Source organism: Panthera onca, chromosome A2 (genome assembly GCF_046562875.1).
Source record: "Panthera onca isolate mPanOnc1 chromosome A2, mPanOnc1 haplotype 2, whole genome shotgun sequence".
In the NCBI taxonomy this organism is placed as follows: Eukaryota; Metazoa; Chordata; class Mammalia; order Carnivora; family Felidae; genus Panthera; species Panthera onca.
Window position 1 is genome coordinate 10,895,749 of NC_138340.1, and position 20,205 is coordinate 10,915,953.

At 42.8% G+C, this 20,205-nt stretch overlaps 1 protein-coding gene and 1 pseudogene across 1 annotated transcript; one reads left to right on the top strand and one right to left on the bottom strand.

Annotated features, from left to right (window-relative positions):
- Positions 1–5,761: 5,761 nt before the first annotated feature.
- Positions 5,762–6,751, bottom strand: LOC132676229 (olfactory receptor 7A17-like). Its single transcript, XM_060628364.3, has one exon. It carries the CDS (start codon positions 6,728–6,730, stop codon positions 5,762–5,764), a length of 969 nt encoding a protein of 322 aa, XP_060484347.3. The 5' UTR covers positions 6,731–6,751.
- A 12,417-nt stretch (positions 6,752–19,168) lies between these two features.
- Positions 19,169–19,997, top strand: LOC132677078 (olfactory receptor 7A17-like; annotated as a pseudogene).
- The last annotated feature ends 208 nt before the right edge of the window (positions 19,998–20,205 follow it).

Genomic DNA, 20,205 nt, shown 5'->3' on the forward strand with positions numbered 1-20,205 from the left:
TTAGAAAGAATGCAATCAGAAATGGAAGTAGCACCTCCCCGACTCCACTGTACACATGCAAAGACCCGTTAGAGACAATGCGTAAATGAGGCAACCAAGGAATAACTAACCCACAAATATAGTCAACTTCGTAGATAATGAATCAATGCAAAGCAAAGCTAGGTAACCATAGTTTTTACTTATCACATCATGGCGGTCATACGAACACCCAGAGCAAGAGCACGCTGTGAAAATATATGTCTCATGAATTAATGTTGCAAGGTCGTATATGCAAGCAGTAATTGGTCTAGATATGTCTCATCAATATGGAAACGTAGCCCAGTATGCCCCATTTGTTTAATGTTTTTTTATTTATTTTGACACAGGGTGTGTGAACGGGGGAGAGGCAGAGAGGGAGAGAGACACAGAATCCAAAGCAGGTTCCAGTCTCTGAGCTGTCAGCCAGAGCCCGATGCAGGGCTTGACCTCACAAACCATAAGATCATGACCTGACCCGAAATCAAGAGTTTGCAGCTTAACCCACTGAGCCACCCAGGCACCCCCCAGGATGCCTCATTTACAGACAAAAAAGAAATGTCCTAACTTCACTGCGCATCCCTCCATCCCTAATTTTCCTACTCCCTTCACCTGCAAAACTCATTGGACGTGTTCTACTTTTACTGGAAGTATTTCCTGCCTCCCCTCCCATCACTTCACTGGCAACAATCACCCATGTGTGGCTGAGTTCAATGTGCAATCCCTTCTGTAACATCATCCACGAGGTCATTAAGTAATCAGGCAAGCAAATGACCATAGAGATCTCCAGGTTCTGGGCTAGGCTGGTGGCTGTGTGGTGACCTTAGGTAAATGCACCTGGCTTTGATTCTCCCTAATCTTTTCCTGAAGATCCTGCCGGGTCTCAGCCTCACCTGGATGGGAGCTCTGAGGGAGAGGTCTCCTTGTGGCTGTCTGAATCCCCTCCAGATGGTTATTGGTGGCGACTAAACTCTGTCCCCACACAAGATGACAGGACAGAGGCTAGCATGAGTCTCCCAGCCAAGCTTCAGACTCCAGAAGCAACAACCAGGTCCCATCAGCCCAAGGTTGCACAGGCAGAGGGACGGCACACAGGAGATATTTATAGTTTCCTCTGTTCATGAGGCATGTTCCCCTCCTGCCTCTCCAACCTACAGCACATGATTTCCCTGGAGGACACTGGTCTGGAGACAAAGGAAAGATGTTTGGAGATTCCATATTCCCAATAGACTGTGACCCCAGTGTTAATCACTCCTTCCTCTTGAACTCTGCTCCTCCCAGAGGGCAGACATCCCCGCATCTCATCCCAACCCTGATTTCAGCTTTTCCCCCAAGTCTAGAACTGATCAATCTTTGTGGATTAGATGCCTTGGATGTCCAAACACTTGGCTTGTGGTGGAGACACAGCTCCGCTATCTATGGAACATTCCTATTTCCTTTTCAACGAGTTCCTTTGATATGAACCCCAAGCACCATGTACCTCAGCTTCATGACACATTTTCCAAACATTTAGGAATTCCATAATATGTCACAAGTTAACAGCTGCCATGTAGCCCCTCTGTGTGAAGCATTTGTCCGTTATATAAAATATATTTAGATCATATTTTGCACTATGATATGAGCTTGGGATAGAAAAGTAAACAGATTCTTCCCTGTAGCTTCCAGAAGGAACCAAGCCTTGCAAACATCTTCCTTTCAGACCCATGAGAACGACTTCAGGCTTTTGAGCCCCAGAATTGTAAGAGCATACATGTGTTTTAAAACACTAATATAGTCATTGTACATTAGCATTAGGACTTGAACACAAACATTTGTCCAATAAAATTTTGTTAAGAACCTGAGACTAAGCTTCTCCTTTCATTCACTATAGCTCCCCCTGGGTAAAGGCATTTTGTGTTGTAATCCCATCTTTAAGTAGAAGAATTTTAAAATTAATTTGGAGATATTCGTCCTCTTTAGCTGGTAGAGAATTTCTCAGTGCATAAATACAATCGTGCTCCAGATTTTATTGTCTTTGACACATTAGCATAAGAAAAGTAATTCATCATTTGAATGTATGTCTATTGTTTATACTAAATTGTTGTGTCTACATGTCTACATTCTATCAATTGCATATTAACTCAAACATTTATTCTTTTTATATCAACACTCTTCAAATTTCACTCATTTCCTTCAACATAAAATAAGAGGTCATAAATGAGTCTGTGTTCATTTTTTAAATTTTTGTTTGAGAGTAAGAGCATGTGTGAGTGGAGGAGGGGCAGAGGGAGAGATTGAGAGAGAGAGAGAGAGAGAGAGAGAGAGAGAGAATCCTAAGCAAGTTCCATGCTCAGTGTGGCGGGGAACCCAATTCCATGACCCTGGGGGAAATCAAGAGTCAGACATTCAGCCAACTGAGCCACTCAGGTGCCCCATTGAGTCCGCTTAAAATGAATAAACAAGCACACAGAACAGCAGAATCCGATCCATAAATATAGACAATAAACTCGTGGTTGTCAGAGGGGGGTGGGGAGGATGGGTGAAGGGCAGTGGGAGGTACAGGCTTCCAGTTGTGGAATAAATGAGTCACGGAAATCAAAGGCACAGCGGACAGAATATAGTCAATGATATGGCAACGGCCTGGTAGGCTGACAGCCAGCAGCTACATTTGTGCTGAGCACCGCATAATGTACGGAGAAGTTGAATCTCTACGTCGTACACATGAAACTCGTGTAACGTTGTGTGCCAAGTACACTGAGATAATAATATTTTTAAAAATGATTCTGTGTTGGGGTACCCATGTGTAGGTGTGTTTATTTGAAATAGAAATGTATACAGAGAAACACACATATATGCATACATACAACTTTACAGGTGAGCATTTTCTTCGGACTCAAGGAAATATGTCCGCACACTTCATTTATTTCTTGCAACATCCATTTGAAGTTACGCTTACGGTCCCAAGTTACTTTCGGAAATAAAGAAGCTGAGGCCAAGGGAGATTACATTTTAACAATTGGATTAAGAAGTCATCAAGGTTGTGCATTTTCTTGAAGAACATCAAATAGGAACGTGCAGTAGGTACTTTAGTTTTTGTGTGGCTCCCTTAATTCATCAAATCATACGTTCCGAATAGATGCAGTTTATAGCACATGATTATACCCCCAATAAATTAATTAGAAGGGAAAAAAATCTAGCAGCGTATGGATCAGTGTGAAATATAGAGCGGAGGTAGCTGATACACCCTGAGTCGTGACAGGAGCTTTTTCTTCTCAGTAGGAAGAAAGCAAAGTGTCATATATGAATATAGGAACAGTAGATGTAAATTAAAATCATTCACTTTTGATATTCTTTTTTTCCCTGTAAAACAGAAGATAAAAATGCACTCAGAAATCGAGTTAACTGATCATATACTTGTTCAGAAGAGAAGTGCCCCGTGGTCACACATGACATCATGGATGAGCCTTAGGAACAATGTAGAGTCGGGGCGCCTGAGTGGCTCAGTCGGTTGAATGTCCAACTTCTGCTCTGGTCATGACCTCACAGCTTGTGGGTTCAAGCCCTGCGTCAGGCTCGGTGCTGCCAGCTCGGAGCCTGGAGCCTGCTTCGGATTCTGTGTCTCCCTCTCTCTTTCTGCCCATAACCCACTCGCATCCTGTCTCTGCCTCTCTCAAAAATAAATAAACTTTAAGAAAAAATTTAAAAAAAAGAAAAGAAACAGTGTAGAGTCTCACAGCTCACTATAGACTCACAAGGAGACAAGCACAGCTCAGAACAATCGCCAACATACAATATCATTTGGTAATAAAAGCATTACATTAAATCATTTTCTTTTAAATGGCTTGTTATGCAGCAATGGCTAACTGATTCAATCATCAGGGTGAACAGAAGTAAGGACAATTACCATAATCTGCTTCTGACTGTTCTTGGTATTTATTCTTATATTTGAAGCCTGCATTCATGGTATCTCTGTTATTTCAGTTTAGTTCAGACAACTGCATAGAAAACCTCTCACTGAGAAGCACCTTAGTGGCTCAGTCACTCGAGTCTCCAACTCTTGATTTTGGCTCAGGTTGTGATCTCACTGTCATGAGATCAAGCCCCGTTCAACTTGGAGCCTGCTTAAGATTCTATCTCTGTCTCCCTCTCTGCCTCTTCCCCTCTCTCCTGCTCACTCCCCCTCTCCCTCTCCCTCTCTCTCTAAAAAACAAACACACAACAACAAAAACAACAACAAAACAACTACCTCTCATTGAGGTTCATTTCCCCATTGCCAGGAAAGATTGAAAATGTATGCATTATTGTGTTGGAAAACTGGTGTCCCTGATTCACATGACCAGACAGGAATGCAAGCTCTCTCTTATGTCATCCCTTGAACATAGAAGATGAATAGAATCCTGAGCCTGAGAAACAAGTATAATGGAGGATAATGACCATTCGACACCCCTTTCATGGTTATGACAAAATTTAGAAGGAAGGGTGATATATTTCTTTTACAACAATGAAAGCAGTCATACCAAAGGCAGTGTAAAGATTTCAGGAAGAAACAAGGAAATAATTCAATAAAAATAGAAAAATGTCAATCAGTCCTTCCCCCGTTTGGATAAGCCCCCTTACACATGGCCACCAATCCTCCATACTCCAATGAATACACATACAGCATGAAGAATAAATATTTTAAAGAGCACAATGTGCGATTTAAAACTCCGCTTCATTGGGATGGGCACTCGATGTTGTATGTAAGTGATGAATCACGGAATTCACTCCTGAAACCAATATTGCAGGGTTTATTAACTAACTAAAATTTAAATTGAAAAAAAAATAAAATAAAATTTTGCTTCATCATATTAAAGGGCATCTAGAGTCTCAGATCATATTCTAAAGTCAATGTATCTAAGTTTGTTGTTCCATGAAGACTTCTTTTGGAGACGCGTATTTGGTGAACACTTGAGTAAGGTAGTGACTATCATGCACATTGTGGACAACAAGGTACTAAGAGACCAGGATCCTAATGAGGAGAATAAAACCGATCTAGAAGACACATTAATATATTAAGTGTCCACTATTAAGAAGAGCAGTTAAGATACTGATATACAAAGGAGCTTCAGACATATAAGCGAAAAAATGTAGCCTCAGATATTGTTCTACTTTAAAATCATATATATTTGTCATAAAGTGTGGTTGTTTCCGTAGGTGGTGTATCAATCATGACAGTTCTTTTTGTTTGTCTGTTTCAAGTTTTTATTTAAATTCTAGTTAGTGAACATGTAGTGTATGTGTTGGTGTCAGGAGTAGAATTTAGTGATTCATCACTTACATACAACACCCAGTGCTCACGCCAACACGTGCCCTCCCTAATGCCCATTGCCCATTTAGCCCATCACCCACCCAATTCCGCCCGCCAATCCTAAGACATACAGAGAGCTAACCGGTGGTAATCGTGGCATTAAAAAAACACGTATGAAAGAAAAATGATTTGGTGTGACGCAGTTGTTTGAGAAAGATTATTTTTTAAAAACGTCTATGTTGCCTCAAGGTAAATGAACATTTCCAAATATTTCAGATCCATGGTTGGAAATAAAATTCAGAAAGTGGGAAATACAAGGGAAAAATCTGTAGGATATCAGAGAGAGCAGAGCTTCATAGAGTGACTTACATACATGGCATATGGAAGTTGAGGACAAGGAAATAAACGGGAAGAGGAATACTACATCTACAGTCTGAATAAAGACCACAGTCTCTGACCCAGAGGCTTTGACCCCTGCAATCAGAGACACTTCTTCAACCTTATGACGATTGGCCATGGAAGGGTCTCCTTCCCAAAGAATGCTTTCAGAGCCCTTTTCATGTCTTTGTTCCTCAGGCTGTAGATGAAGGGGTTCAGCATGGGCGTGACCACCGTGTACATCACCGAGGCTGTGGCACTTGACCGTGAGCTGTGGGTAGCAGCAGAGCTCAGGTACACGCCGAGCATCGTACAATAAAATAAGGAGACAACCGATAGGTGAGATGCACAGGTGGAAAATGCTTTACACTTTCCCTCAGCTGATGAGATCCCATGTATGGAGGAAACTATCTTGGAATAAGAGTAAAGGATCCCAGCAAAAGGACCACCAGCTAATAGGACAGCTGCAAAATACATCACCACGTTATTAAGAAAGGTATCAGAACAGGCCAGTTGGAGCATCTGATTAAGTTCACAGAAAAAGTGGGGGATATGCAAGTGTGTACAGAACGACAGCCGCAACATCATTAAACTTTGTAACAGGGAATGCAGGACACTCGTGATCCAGGACACCAGAACCAGCAGCCCACAGAGCCGGGGGTTCATGATGATCGTGTAGTGCAGGGGGTGACAGATGGCCACAAACCGGTCATAAGCCATCATACTCAGGAGAAAGATGTCCAACACAGCAAAGAGTATGAGAAAATAAATCTGTGTGATACAGCCTGCATAGGTTATGACTTTGCTCTGCGTCTTGATGTTCACCAGCATCTTCGGGACGGTGGTGGACGTGAAGCAGATGTCTACAAAGGACAGGTTGGCCAGGAAGAAGTACATGGGTGTGTGGAGGTTGGGGTTTGTGCTGATGGCCAAGATGATGAGCAGGTTCCCAATCACAGTGATCAGGTACATGGAGAGGAAAAGCCCAAATATGAGGAGCTGCAGTCCTGGTTCCTCTGAAAATCCCAGAAGAAGAAACTTTGAAATTTGTGTTTCATTGCTTGGTTCCATGTGGTGGAGGTGACTTCTGGGAAAGAGGGAAATAAAATAACATAAATTTGTATTACTCACAAAATTGAAATGCTACTGTTTTTTTATTTTGCAGTCCAGAAATTCCTTTTAATATGTTGTGCACGGATATGGTCCCCTTTAGGGAATCATCGCTGCCACATCTGATATATTTTTATTGTCATCAGCTTCTTTCCTAAGAAATCATGTATTTTATACTTTTTCTGAGAAATGCTTCAAGTGTTCAAGAATATAAATTGAGTGCTGGCCAGGTTTCAGGCACTATCTAGGCAATGAGTATAGAGCGCTGAAGAACAAAAATCCCTACAGCGATGGAGAAAAAATATGTAAGCAAAGAAGATAATTATACAACTATCTTTTGATACAATTATCTTTTGATTATCTCACCTTTTTGATGGTGAGGTGTGCTGTGAAGAAGTGGAAAACGGATAAAGCAGAGAGCAAATAGGGCATTTTATTTTAATGGCATTTAGGCAAATTCTGTACACAGGTGGCATTGGAACACAGATGTCATGTAAGACAGAGACATAGACACAGGATTCTGGGGGAAGGGTGTGGCTGGCAGAGGGAATGGCCAGAGCAAAGGCCCTGAGGAAGGTACTTGTTTCAAATGTTCAAGCGAAAAAGCAAAGCCAGCGCTGCAAGGGGAATGATCTTGAGGGGCACTGATGACAGACTCTGACACACATGTGAGGAGGGATGTGGCCTATCTGCGACAGCTGTGACCTCAAGGCACAGGGCCATCCTTGTCCACACTGCCCCTCCCTCGGTATTCATCGTGCTGCACAGCCATCCCATGAATTGACACAGATCCCCGTCTTGGTGCCTGCTCTTGACTGAGTTCTGGCCCGTGTATGTGTCACCTTGGGATTGAGGAGTCCTGGCCCCTGTTGTGAGGACTGCTCACCCTCTACGAGTCACACATGCACAAGACACCGTGGTCTTCTGGGTTGTGAATTTCCCTGTCCTCACAGCCCCCACATTCTTGGTTATGCTGGGAATGGATACAACCCAAGGAGACCCGATCTGCCATCTTTCCCCTGCAAAGTGTAGAAATGGTTCCCAGAAATGCTAATTCTTAAGCCTCCCCTGGACCAATCACCATGGAGCTCCATACTGGAATGTTAATTTTACGCTGTGATTTACACCAGAGTAACAAAGTCTGGTCAATAAATGAAAGAGACAGAGGGTGAGATACAGAGGGAATGAAATCAATGAGGGAGAGCAATGATCTCATAAGCTGGGGTGGTCCCTGAGAGACTGTGAGGAAGAAATGTCTCTCTTGCTTCTCCCCTGGTTACATCCCCTGATGCCCAGCAAAAATAATACGAGAATGAAACAAACTTGTTTAAAAGACAGATAGTGATATATTCATGGTGTACTTGTACAAAACTATATAGATAAAAATATAAATAGATATAAATGTTAACATATCCGTTTATATTATACATCAAGAAAAACGAGCAAAGGGATAAACCAATACAATCAAAGTCGGGCATTTTTATATCGAGCCTAGAAGACATTTTCCTGTACCTCCTGCATCATTATATGATTGATTTATTTCTATGTGATTGATAGGGAATGAGGTTAGCCCCTTCTCCCTCTTCTTATGTGGCACCTTTTCATTGCTATTCCTGGGCTTTGAGTAAAGATCTCTCTCTCAAACCCAATGGACACTCTCTAATCCTCATTCTGGATCTCATCCAACATGCAAAGGACTCCCCAGACCATGCTCTGTAAATCCTGCCCACATCATGACAGTCTCAATGCTACACTGTAACATCCAGAAGAGCAGGGACTTTATCCTCTTTGTTCATTTCTGTTTTTCACCAACTTAGTTGAATATATGTTTACTATAAAAAGATATAAGACTATGAGAAGTTATAGAATGGAAAGAATGAAAGGATCTGGCAACCAGGTTAAAATAGTAGCTTGAAAACAACTGTCATAAGCAAAGTTGTATGAAAAATAAAAGCCAACTGGAACAGGTAAAAAATAGCAATCATTAGTAATACCGACACGGATTAATAACAAAATTGTGAAAGACCATGAAAGAATATGACATATAATGTCTCTAGAATGTTCTGGCCCATGGCAGATGCTCAGTTATTATTTGTTGAATGAATCAGGAATTAGGTCTCAGTGTATAAGGACATTTACTATACGGCAAGGTCGTATTTCAGTTTCGTTGGGAAAAGATGAATTGCTAAGTAACAGCTAGAATAAATGGATATCTATCTGGAAAAACACTAAATTGGTCCCCTCCCTCAGACACGTTACCGACACCAGAGGGATAATGACTTCAGCGTAAATGTAACCATACATATATCGAACATCAAGAAAACTGCATATAACATTTTCAGGTGGGAAAAACCACTAAAATAAAGCAAGAAACTCAGCAGTAAGAAGATAGGAATATTTAAATCAAGTTAAACATTTTGATGGTCAAAGAATGTTTCCAAAGTCAACTGGGAAGCAATGATCTGAGGAAATCTTTTGAAATGCTAAAAAAAAGCAGGGGAGGGGGAATAGCATATGGCCATATAATAATCAGAAAGGTCATCAAATATATGACATTTGCTGAAACTGAGGGATAGATTAAGAAACAACAGGAAATGTCTTCTTCACCCAGGAACCTGGGGAAAAACCTAGAGCAGTGTTACATTGTGTGTGGTTGGAACTTTTTTTTAATGTTTATTTATTTTTGAGAGAGAGAGAGAGAGAGACAGAGTGCAAGTGGGGAGGGGCAGAGAGAGAGGGAGACACAGAATCAGAAGCAGGTTCCAGGCTCTGAGCTGTCAGCATAGAGCCTGGCGCGGGGCTCGAACTCATGGACTGTGACATCATGACCTGAGCCAAAGTCAGACGCTTAACTGACTGAGCCTCCCAGGTGCCCCTGTGGTTGGACTCTTAAGTGGGTAGTCTTGGGGTTACACTGAATTTGCTGGTGGAAAAGTGGGTATTACAGGTTGAAGGCAGGACCTGAAAGCAGCTGTATTACAAATACTCATATTTTTAATGCAGGGTTTCTACGTCTCTGCCGATGGACATCCTGACCAGAGCCTGCCCAGTGCTGAGGTCTGAGTATCTTAGGATGTTTAGAGCATCCCTTTCAGGGTAAAGAATATGAAGGACTCTCAAAAGTGTTAGTAGCAGCCATTCTGCGAAACTGGCACAGTCGCTGACTAAACACATTCATTACTTACGCAAGCAAATAAACACAGTGATCACTTGCTCTGGACTAAGTTGAATTGGCCCCCAGGTGATGATGGATTAAGTTCTCGGACAACCCTGTCATCCACGGCGCACGGGGCTGTTGGACTCACCTGGCTGGGTGTCTGACGGGAAGGTCTCCGCGTGAAACTGAATTCCTCCCAGGACAGCAGGTAACAGGGACGAAGGCTCTGTCCTCAGCGGAGATGGCAGGGGGGACTGAAGCATCCGTCCCCAGCCAGAATTAGGACTCAGAACGAACAGACCAAAACCACTCGCCTTCCTGTCCAAGGTCGCACAGGGTGACAAGAGACCAGACGGTATTACACCTCCCTGTATCTGCTCATTAGGCGCATTTCCCTCCTTAGAGGTTACTCCAACCTCTAAGCGTACGATTCCCAATGGAAAGCTGCTCTGGACATAAAGGATTTCTTCCTGATGAATCTCAGTTCCCAAAAGACTAGGTTAGAGGTCAAGTGAATGCAGTTCTTTTCTTTTTTCTCCTTTTCCCTGAACTTGCCCTCTTCCTGTTATGTAAATCTCCTAGCACATTATCTCAGCTCGGAGTTACACTTTTCTCCAGCTCTAAGAAGGAAGAACACACCAGGATTAGGTCTCTCTAACTTCAAAACCTTGACTTGTCTCCGGGACCCAGCCCTGCCATCTCCAGTGTCTCCTCTTCTCCTTCCCCTCCCCCTCTTCCTCTTCCTCCTCCCTCCTCCTCCTCCTCCTCCTCCTCCTTCTTCTTCTTCTCCGCCTCCTTCTCCCCCTCCCCTCCTCCTCTTCCTCATCCTCCTTCTTCTTCTTCCTCTTCTTCTTCTTCTTCTACTTCTTCTTCTCCTTCTCCTCCTTCTCATCATTCTCCTTCTCCCACTCCCCCTCCTCCTCTTCCTCCTCCTCCTCCTCCTTCTTCTTCTACCCCTCCTCCTCTTTCTTTCTTTCTTCTTCTTCTTCTTCTTCTTCTTCTTCTTCTTCTTCTTCTTCTTCTCCTCTTCTTCTTCTTCTTCTCCTTCTCCTCCTCTCCCTACCCCTCCTCCTCTTCCTCCTCCTCCTCCTCCTCCTCCTCCTCCTTCTTCTTCTTCTTCTTGTTCTTCTTCTTCTCCTTCCTCCTCCTCCTCCTCCTTTTCTTCTCCTTCTCCTTCCCCTCCTCCTCCTCCTCTTTCTTCTTCTTCTTCTTCTTCTTCTTCTTCTTCTTCTTCTTCTTCCTCCTCCTCCTCCTCTTCTTCCTCTTCTCCTTCTTCTTCTTCTTCTTCCTCCTCCTCCTTCTCCTCCTTTTCTTCTCCTTCTCCTTCTCCTCCTCCTTCTTCTTCTTCTTCTCCTCCTCCTCCTCCTCCTCCTCCTTGTTCTTCTTCTCCTTTTTTCTCCTTCTCCTTCTTCTCCTCCTCCTCCTCCTCCTTCTTCTCCTTTCTCCTTCTCCTCCTCCTCTTCCTCTTCTCCTTCTCCTCCTCCTCCTCCTCCTTCTCTCCTCCTCTTCTTCTTCTTCTCCTCCTTCTCCCTCCCCCTCCTCCTCTTCCTCCTCGTTCTTCTTCTTCTTCTTCTTCTTCTTCTTCTTCTTCTCTTCATCTTATTATTCTTCATCTTCTTTGTCTTATATAGGAGAAAAAGTACCAAGGAGGGGCAGAGAGAGACATGGAGAGAGATAATCATTAGCAGACTCCTCACTCTCAATGCAGAACTGATGGGGGCTCAATCTCCAGGTTCCTGAGATTGAGACCTGAGCCGAAATCAAGAGCCAGATGCTCAGCCAACTGAGTCACCCAGCAACCCTAGTGTCTATTCTTTCAAAAAACATTTTTTAATGTTTATTTATTTTTGAGAGACAGAGATAGAGCATGATCAGGGGAGGGGCAGAGAGAGGGAGACACAGAATCCGAAGCAGGCTCTGGGCTCTGAGCTATCAGCACAGAGAAACAGAGAGAAATGGGTTCTTCTGATGATAAACCTTGGGTTCTACACACACTGGCTTCAAGACACTTTTGCCATCACAATTAGGAATTTCTTACATTATCACAAGGTAAAACCTGTCAGTTGGTCCTTTGTTATTAAGTGTTTAATTATAACAGATGTATTTAAATATTTTAAGTACTACAATGTGACCTTGACATCTCATAGGGATAGTTGGATTCAATTTTTATAAACATCTTATCACTAGGAAGTACATTTATGAGCTCCATTCTACATTGTAGAAATGGCGCTTGGTCATGTCTAGTCATCTGTCTAAATTTAATACCTGAGTATGTGGTGACCCTTGACTTTGATTCTGTCAGGATGCTTCTAGTTCTCAAACTCTGGGGCAGTGCTTCTCAGCCAGAAATGAATTTTCCCCTGAGGATGTCTGTCAAAGTCTGAAGGAAAGCTGCCAAACACCTACAATTCAAAGGAAAGCACCCCCAAAAATACTATCCTGCCACAAATGTCGATCATAAAAGGTGAGAAACCCAGCTACACCAGCAGTTCTCCAACTTCAATGACCATGTAAATTCACACAGATCCCACTACAAATGCAGAATCTGATCTCACGTCCTGGGTGGCCCAGAGATTCTGCATTTCTACCAGCTCCTGGGTGATGCTAAACTGTGGGTCTGGGTCTGTGGGCCACTCTTTGATTAGCAAGGTTGGGATCTTGTGTTAAAGACAGGTGTAGGTATTTTTAAGTCTTCTGCACCAAATGGTGTCCTTGCATGCATGTAATTTTGAAGGAATAATGTATTCACTCTTTCTTCAGTCTGTGTCAATTCTGTGCTTATTGCTTTTATAAGTGCCAAAAATAATACATTTATGAAAAAGACTTTGTAGTGGGCAGAATAAGGCGCTTCCAAATATGTCCACATCCTAATTCCCAGGACCTTTAACATGTTATTTTTGATAGCAACGTAGGATTAAGGTAGCAGACTGAACAGGGCTGTAAATTAGCTGCCATGGAGATAAAAGGATCAGCTGTGATTCTCTAGGTGGGACTAGGGTAGTCAGGAGGGCCCTCCAAATGTTGAGGATGGAGACAAAAGAGTTGATGTCAGAGATTTTGAGAATGCTCTCCTGCTGGCTATGAAGGTGGCAGAAGAGCCGTGAGCCAAGAAATGCAGGTGGCCAGCAACAGAGACTGCAACTGGAAAGGAAACACATTCTCCCCTGAGCCTCCAGAAGAACCACAACCCTGCAGACACCTTGCTATTAGCCCGATGAGACCCCTTCAAAGCTTCTGACTCCAGAACTGTAAGAACCTGTATGTGTTTGTCTTCAGCAGCTAGTGTGGGAATGTTTTATAACAGCAGTAGGAATCTCACAGGGACATAGTCAGTAAAATTATTTGAGGGAACCGAGTTTAAGCTTGTCCATTCATCAGCTTCCCTTGGTTAAGGTCAATTGACATTTAAAGAACCCACATTATGGAGAAGAAATTAAATCAACTTGGAGATATTCTGCCTAGCACCTGGTAGAGTGAATTCCTGGGGCATAAATGTGAGTGTGGTCTGACTCTGATGCTTTTGAGGTAGCGAGATAGGCAAGCAACTCATGATCAAAATTTAGGTCACTCACATCTTCTTTATCCATTCATCAATCCACGGACATTTGGGCTCTTTCCATAACTGGCTATTGTTAATAACACTGCTATAGACATTGGGGTACATATGCCCCCTAATGGATCAAGAGGATGTGGCATAGATATATATATATATGTGTGTGTGTGTGTGTGTGTGTGTGTATATATATAATGGAATATTACTCAGTGATCAAAAAGAATGAAATCTTCCATTTGCAACAACGTGGTTGGAACTAGAGTGTATTATGCTAAGCAAAATATGTCAATCAGAGAAAGATAAATATCATATGATTTCACTCATATGTGAAACTTAAGAAACAAAACCAATGAACATAGGGGAAGGGAAGGAAAACTAAGATGAAAACAGTGAGGGAGGCAATTTATGAGACTCAAAAATACAGAGAAGAAATTCAGGGTTGCTGGAGAGGAAGTGGGTGGGGGAGGGGCTAAATGGGTGATGGGCATTAAGGAGGGCACTTGTTGGGACGAGCACTGGGAGTTATATGTAAGTGATGTATCACTGGGTTCTACTCGTGAAACCAACACTCCACTGTATGTTAACTAACTTGAATTGAAATAAATAAATGTCAGGTGTGCTTGGGTGGCTCAGTCAGTTAAGCATCCGACTTTGGCTCAGGCCATGATCTCACAGCTCTTGAATTCAAGCCCCATGTCGGGCTCTGTGCTGACAGCTTAAATTCTATGTCTCTGCCTGTCTCTGCCCCTCCCCAGCTCAGGCCATCTCTCTCTCTCTCTCCCCCCCTCTTAAAAATAAATAAAAATATTTAAAAATACAAATTATTTGGTTTTTTATCTGTAATATTTTATTATGTGTCTCTAAAAGAACTCTATTTTTGGCATGCCTGGGTGGCTCAGTGGGTTGAGCATCCAACTTTGGCTCAGGTCATGATCTTGTGGTTGACAATTTCAAACACCACTCAGGCTCTGTGAGATTATGTTTTTTTCACTTTTATGTCTGAAATTCCTTTCTATATCAGTCTCTTAACTGCTCTTCTTAATAGTGGACACTTAATATATTAATGTGTCTTCTAGATCGGTTTTATTCTCCTCATTAGGATCCTGGTCTCTTAGTACCTTGTTCCACAATGTGTACAACAGTCACTTCCTTACTCAAGTGTTCACCAAATATGCATCTCCAAGAAAAGTTTTCATGGAGCAACAAACTTTAATAAATAGATTGACTTTAGAATATGATCTCAGACTCTAGGTGTCCTTTAATATCCTGAAGCAAAATTTTATTTTATTTTATTAGTTTTTTAAATTTAAATTATAGTTAGCTTCGTTGAGTCCAAAGAAAATGTTCAGATGCAAAGTTGTACGTATATATTACATTGTTTTTTCAAATAAACAAATATATGCATATGCACATAAACACAAACTCACTTAAAAGAAATCTTATCTGAGTACAGTTGGCAAGAATGTTGCATTAGTTTCAGGTGCACAACGTAGTGATTCAACTTCTCTGCCCATTACGCGGTGCTCGCCACAAAGGTAGCTGCTGTCTGTTATCATACAAACCCATCCAGTATCATTGACTGTATTCCATACCCCGTGCCTTTTTTACTCCAAGACTCATTAATTCCATAACTGGAAGCCTGTATCTCCCACTGCCCTTCACCCATTCTGCCCATCCGCCCACATCCCCTCAGGCAAACCATGAGGTTTTTTTCTCTGTCTTTGTAGGTCTCATTCTGCTTTTTTGTGTGTTTGTTTATTCACTTAAAATTTTTTTAATGTTTATGCATTTAATTTTGAGACAGAGGTGTGGGGAGAGGCTGAGAGAGGGAAAGACAGAGAATACCAAGCAGCCTCATGTCAACGCAGACCCTGACATGGGGGTTGAACTCACAAAATGTGAGATTGTGACCTGAGCCAATATCAAGAGGCAGGTGCTTAACCAACTGAGCCATCCAAGAGCCCCATCTTTATTCATTTTAATAGCAAACTCATACATAATCTCTTATTTTATGTTGAAAGGAAACTTAAGAGAAAGTTGAAGGTGTAGGTATTAAAAGAGTAAATGTTTGAATTAATATGCATTTAAAAGAATGAAGATGTGTAGGCACAAAGATTTCAAGATAGACATAAATGATAGACATACATTTAAAGGATGAATTACTTTTCCTGTCATAATGCCTCCCAGACATCAAAATCTGAAGCATGCTTGCAGTTACGTACTGAGAAATTCTCTACCAGCTAAAGAGGATGAATATCTGTAAATTGATTGTAAATCTCCTTTTCTACTTAGAGATGAGATTACAATGCAAAATGCCTTTACCCAGGGGAAACTCCATGAATGAAGGGAGAACCCTAATCTCAGATTCTATTATTTATTTATTTATTTATTTATTTATTTATTTTTAAAATTTTTTTAATGTTTTTTTTATTTTTGAGACAGAGAGAGACAGAGCATGAGCAGGGAAGGGCCAGAGAAAGAGGGAGACACAGAATGTGAAGCAGGCTCCAGGCTCTGAGCTGTCAGCACAGAGCCCGACGCGGGCCTCGAACTCACGAACTGTGAGATCATGACCTGAGCCGAAGTCGGACGCTTAACCAACTGAGCCACCCAGGTGCCCCCCTAATCTCAGATTCTTAACAAAATTTCATTGGAACAACATTTGTCGTTTTAAGTCCTAACGCTGATGTAAAATAACTACATTGGTGTTTTAAAATTCATTTATGTTCTTACATTCAATGCATCAGAAGCCTGAAGTGGCTCACCTTGGTCTAAAATGAAAATGATTGCAAGGCCTGATTTCTTCTCAAAGCTACCGGGAAGAACCTGTTTACTTTTCTATTCCAAGATAATGTTATACTGCAAGAAAAAAAAATCTCACCATATTTCATATAATTAAAAAAGTCTTTACAAAGAGGGGCTGAACAGCAGCTCTTAATTGTGATGTGGAATGAAAGTCCTAAAAGTGTGCAAATGTGTCATGAAGCTGCGGTACGTAGTGCTCAGGGTCCGTATGAAGGAGCTTTTTTCTCCTCCTTGTTGAAAAGGAAAACCGGAATGTTGTGTAGATGGCAGGACTGTGTCTCCAACACAAGCCAACAGCTCGGAGATCCAAGGGAACTAATCCACACAGATTGCTCAGTCCCAGACTTGGGCAAAACATTGACATAAGCATTGGGAGTCGCTGCCGGGAGGTCTGAACTCTGAGAGCAGCGGAGTCCATGAGGAAGGAATACTCAACACTGGGGTCACGCAGTTATAACCTGGTCTATGGGGAACACAGAACCTCCAGAAAAATTTCCTTTGTGTCCAGACCAGTGTCCCCCAGGGAAATCATGTGCTGCTCCAAAGAGGAGGAGGAGGGGAACGTGCCTCATGAACAGACAGAGGAAACTATAAATACCTCCTGTGCACACCCACTGCCTGTGCCACCGTGGGCTGACGGGACCAGGTTGTTGCTGTGGAGTCGAAAGCTTAACTGGGAGACCCATGCTAGCCTCCGTTCTGCCGTCTTGTGTGGGGACAGAGTTTAGACACCACCAGTAACCATCCAGGAGGGATCCAGACGGCCACATGGACACCTCTCCCTCAGAGCTCCCAGCCAGGTGAGTCTGAGAGCTTGGCAAGACCTGGAGGAAAGGGTCAGAGAGAATCAAAGGCAGGTGCATTTACCTGAGGTCACCTGACAGCCACCAGCCTCGCCCAGAACGTGGAGATCTCTATGGCCATGTACTTGCCTGATCATGCCCTTCTGAAAACCTACAGTGAACAAGGTCAGAGAGGGCCCCGCTCCTTTGGTACTTGCCTTATAATGGTAGAGTCACAGGACTATGAAAAAATTTTGTGTGGTGTAAGAGCCTCAGGCAGAAATCTTACGGAGATGGTGACTCAGAGCCACAATGGTTGTCATGGTATGTGCAGAATTTTGTAGCGCAAGGTCTGAACAGAACTTTGCATGTTGTGCAAACCAGAAACAGGACCAGAGTGTGCCCAACACTCGGCCAAAAAGATCACAACACAAAGCCCAGGAAAAACAGAGAAAAGATGCCACGTCTAAAAAGTGAAAGGGACTTGTCCCACCTTCTCTAAGATCACAGGACATCCAATTGGTCAAAGAAATAGCAAAGTCTCAAGGTGCTTTTTCAAAGAAAAAGCAAGTCTCTTACCTTCCATTATGACCTGCCCAACTTTTGCTGTGCTTTGCATATTTCCTGTGCCGAAGGGTTGATTTATTCCCTTAGCACATTTTCTCTTGGAGCATTCACTCTGTAAGACGATGCACACCCTGAAGATTCCACTAACGTCGTCTTGTGACTGAATTTAATTTTGCTCCTTACTATTTTTGCTGGGCATCAGGGTGGTAACAAGGGTTGGAATGTTGTCAGAACCAGGGATGCTCTTTCTTCTTCATGGCCCCTCAGATTTCAGCGACCACCTGAGCCATTAGATCTTTTCTGCCACTTCCATTTTATTTCACTCTCTTGTTTCTCTCTCTCTCTCTCTGATTTTGAGAAGATTGTTTGTGTTTCTTTACATACAGGAAAGAAAATGAGCATGCCAGTCTGACTTGTCAATTTTATTTGTTCATGGGAAACTTACATCATTTGCAGGAATGATAATGGATCTGCACATCTTGAGTTATACCCACTCCGAAATTAATTGTTGGGGTTGGAGTGAGAAGTCATGGTAAAAACACAGCCCAGGGATCACTAATTTGGTGTGTGTGTGTGTGTGTGTGTGTGTGTGTGTGTGTGTGTGCCTTGTGAAATGACATCCATCATCAGATGGTCAGGGGACATGGTCCAATATATTCCAAGGTGATTCTTATAATATAGAAGCCAGAACTCAATCAACACACCATATTCTAGAGAGCTCTATGTCAACTTACAGCAGACTTTGCAGGTAGATTCTAAAATACAAGCAGGACATAGTGTGGGTGAGTGACTCCTTTCTCTTGAAGGGGAACCAGCAACGAGGCCACCTATTTCTTTGAAATTGCCTGACACGATCTCTGATCATTTTCCTGCTCATTCCCCTTCCCATACATGCTTCCTGTTTTGGACTCAAATAGCCCAAAGTAGTATCATCCTCAGGGCTTTAGCTGAGGCCATTCCCTCTACCATCACACACTTCCCCACACAGGCACTGGGCTTCTTTCCCTGCAGGTCTCTGATCAAATGTCACCTTGTTTACTGGTCTTGACCAAACACTGACTACAAAATAGCACTCCTATCCACGCTCTCCTTTATATCTGCTTCTGTCTCTTCATAGCACTTGACACCCTGTGATGTCTTATTAATATTTGTATTTGATTCTATTCATTCTCCATCACTAGATTATAGTGGCTTTTGGTTTTCAGTATCCCATGCTCATGGCCTAGACAATGCCTGGGACATGTTTGACCCTCAGTACATATTCCTCCAATGCAGGAAAGATATTCTTAGTAAAACAGTAAAATGCATGACCTCTGCTCGGGAGTGTGGAGAATGAGACCAAAACACCTAATCTGATATGAAACAGGAGGGAATCTCTTCAAAAGGACAATCCTTTGGGGACAAAAAAGGATAAGGTACTGAAATGAACTTCTTGACTGCACAATATAATTGGTAGCATTTCAACTATGTGAGTAAACTGTTGATGTGAAAATTAATGATGTCCTTTGCCTCTTTCCGGGGGTCAGTGCAACCTCATGGAACCAGGAAATGATACACAGATATCAAAATTTCTTCTCCTGGGATTTTCAGAGAGACCAGAACTGCAGCCCCTCATATTTGGGCTTTTCCTCTCCATGTACCTAATCACTGTGTTTGGGAACCTGCTCATCCTCCTGGCCGTCAGCTCTGACTCCCACCTCTACACCCCCATGTACTTCTTCCTGGCCAACCTGTCCTTTGTAGACATCTGCTTCACCTCCACCACCGTCCCGAAGATGCTGGTGAACATCCAGACCCAGACCAAAGTCATAACCTATGAGGACTGTATCACACAAATGAACTTTTTCATAACCTTTGCAGGGATGGATGACTTTCTCCTGAGTGTGATGGCCTATGACAGGTTTGTGGCCATCTGTCACCCTCTGCAATACATGGTCATCATGAACCCCCGGCTCTGTGGACTTCTGGTTCTGGTGTCCTGGGTCACGAGTGTCCTGCATTCCTTGTCACAAACTTCAATGGTGTTGTGGCTGTCCTTCTGTACAGAGGTAGAGATCCCCCACTTTTTCTGTGAACTCAATCAGATGATCCTACTTGCCTGTTCTGACACCTTTCTTGATACCTTGGTGATGTATTTTGCAGCTATGCTGCTGGCTGGAGGTCCCCTTGTTGGGATCCTTTACTCTTACTCCAAGATAGTTTTCTCCATACGTGGGATCTCATCAGCTCAGGGCAAGTATAAAGCGTTTTCTACCTGTGCATCTCACCTGTCGGTTGTCTCCTTATTTTATTGTGCAAGCCTAGGTGTGTACCTTAGCTCTGCTGCTACCCAGAGCTCACGGTCAAGTGCCACAGCCTCGGTGATGTACACGGTGGTCACACCCATGCTGAACCCCTTCATCTACAGCCTGAGGAACAGAGACATAAAGAGGGCTCTGAAAAGAATACTTGGGATTCAGTGTTATAAGAACCAATCATCCAAAGGCTGAAGACATGCCCATGATTGAAGGGCTCAAATCCTCAGAGCCAGGAACTGCCAATCTCTGATCAGACTGTGGAAGTAGAATCTACT